General features: G+C 38.0%; 1 protein-coding gene across 1 annotated transcript; it reads right to left on the bottom strand.

Annotated features, from left to right (window-relative positions):
- Window positions 1-1,722: 1,722 nt before the first annotated feature.
- Window positions 1,723-2,235, bottom strand: LOC143029644 (antileukoproteinase-like). Its single transcript, XM_076192431.1, has 2 exons — window positions 2,088-2,235; window positions 1,723-1,932 (listed from the first exon to the last, which is right to left on the bottom strand). The coding sequence occupies exons 1-2, from the start codon at window positions 2,233-2,235 to the stop codon at window positions 1,766-1,768; spliced, it is 315 nt and encodes a 104-aa protein (XP_076048546.1). The 3' UTR covers window positions 1,723-1,765.
- Between the last annotated feature and the right edge of the window lie 265 nt (window positions 2,236-2,500).

Genomic DNA, 2,500 nt, shown 5'->3' with positions numbered 1-2,500 from the left:
CGATGCCGTCAACCTCTCGGCCATCGACCTCTCTTTAATTAATAGAAAATTATTTTCCCTCGGTGTGATGTGACGCAAGAGCATTGGATGCATTCAGAATACACACGAAGCTATTGAGCATGGTGCCCGGGTCTCAGAAGTAGCATACGATAAAGCTGATGTTAGAGATCTTTTCATTCACGTGCCGATGAGATGAGTGGGTTCCCATCGGAAGTGATGACAGTGTAGATAGATTCAGTAAACTTAAACATAATTCTCAATAGCGAGGAAGTACCTCAAATTGAACTAATACAATATTTATGGGCACAAAGCTATGATGATTGTAAAACCGATCATGATTTGACAACCAGGACTCATCAATTTTCTGAAAGCTTTGGATCGATCATCTGTCAGTCCCCATATAATATTCCTACGATCTTGTCTCGTCTTATTCCTGTCTGTAACCAATTATCAGCCGAACAAAGCCTTTCTTTTTGATGCAATCGTTTGCTATTTGCTATTTTTCTTTTCTATATTCATTCTGTTCCTTTATTGTTATTCTAATTCTATATTTATTCTATTCCTTTATTATTATTCTAACTTTTTATCTCTTACCCTCAGTAAGGAGATTTCTTTATTCTTTGACCGATATACAGGCATTTGGTGTGCTGCGTTTCAAATCTCACTGTTTATGAATGAATTATTTAAATTTGTGATCATCATCAAAGTTGTTGATGTTTAATTTACACCTTTTATGCTAGTCATTTTTCTAAGTCATTATTGTTTCTAGTCTGTACAGCCATATTTTTCTTGTCAGTCAATTTTGACTTTTTTTCTAGTCAACCTAGCTTTTATTATGACAATCTTTTCCTAGTTAATATGTCATTTTTATGAGGACCACAATGGAAATAAGTCTTTTGACTTTCTGTGCCATCCTCGGATGTACAATTATATTTACTATGTATAATATGAGTCTTACATGTATTGTATTTTATTGTATATATGATTGAATCTGAATCAAATCAAATCAAATCAAATCAAATATCGGTCGCTAATTCACGTGTTTCCAATAACTTAAGAAGGTCCTTGAAGGGAGACTCCCCAGTCTCGAGATCGTGGTAATTTCATCATACAATTCACATATACTTCATGCCACTAGAATGTAAGACACACCACTAAATATTCTGCAGACGATCTGCAGTTCCCGTAAAAGATTATCCACAGCAAAGGTCACCTCACTGATAGTTCACCTAAAGAACAGACGCACTTCAAAGTCGGATGAAATGGGCAGGATTTAGCCAGTTCAAAGACATTAAGGTGAACATCAAGACTTGCTTAATTATAAAAATAAAACATACGATTATTTTTTTAGTGTAAAGGTTATGGGATCTGAAAACACAAATAGAATTGCCTACTAAAATAAAACAAATAAAATAGACTCATTGACGTAGATCTTGACTTGGGTTGATCTTCAGTGGTCGTTCTTCATCCTTTGATTAAATCCTTTTTTTCATTTGAAGCAGAAATTTTGTAGAAAAGCAAAGGCACTAGAGTTAGAACACCTGCAGCGTATTAATAATTTGTTCTTTTTACTCACATCATGGTAAACCTAAAGGCGGACTTCTGTGCGGTGAATCCAACAAATACCTTCGGTATTTTTTAGTGTGTGTGGTTGTAGGCTTTAAACAATACTTAATATAAACTTTTTATTCTAAAAAAAAAACAAGGTGAATAACGGGAATTTTTAAGAAATACGAGAGAAAGGCATAGTTGATAGTTGTGACTATTAGAAATATGGAGGCTTGCACACATGCTCTCTGAGACACCTGTCGTAGCAGCACTTGTCATAGCCGTAGCAGCTGCCATCGTTGGAGCAGGTCTGAGGAGGTCCTCGGAAGTATTCCACCGGAGGGCATGCTATCTTGTTTTGGGGACAGCGACCGGGTTTGGGGACTGTCAACGAAAGAAATAATTTAATTCAGTCGAAAGGACAAGTGATTATCATTCGAAGTCTCCCCCCCCCCAAAAAAAAAAAAAATGAATATCGAGAAATATCACGGAAACCGGATTATGACAAAAGAGGACCTGATGACTGTTTTGACTCTCACCTCTGACTTGACTGGGCCGTTGGTTGCCACTTTCGCAGCAGTAGACCTGTCTCTCTGGTGTCCTGCACCAGTAACGGCAGGAGGAACTGGGATCGGGACTGGAAGCCACCAGGACCAAGGAGCACATCAAGACAACAGTGGCATACATCAGACAAAGAGAAGAAAATTCTTATAACAGATTGACTCATCTCTCGACAAAGATGCACCAGCTACGCGCCTGGACAGCACAACCACCAAAAAGCGACTGAACGCTTTTTTGTTAAAGGTTTGATTATGCACAGACATACATACATATACTTACCATCCTGAGAGTGTTTTAAGTTTCTGCTTATCTGTGTAGAGCCGGTTCGGTTACACAAGTGAGACGTGTAATGTGCAACTGGTGCTTTGCGAATGACGGTAGGGGTAGCTGA

This window comes from Oratosquilla oratoria, chromosome 1 (genome assembly GCF_046742065.1).
Source record: "Oratosquilla oratoria isolate Oo_2021 chromosome 1, ASM4674206v1, whole genome shotgun sequence".
NCBI classification, from domain to species: Eukaryota; Metazoa; Arthropoda; class Malacostraca; order Stomatopoda; family Squillidae; genus Oratosquilla; species Oratosquilla oratoria.
Note: the sequence above shows the minus strand (reverse complement) of the source record. Positions and strands in the feature narration are given on the sequence as shown.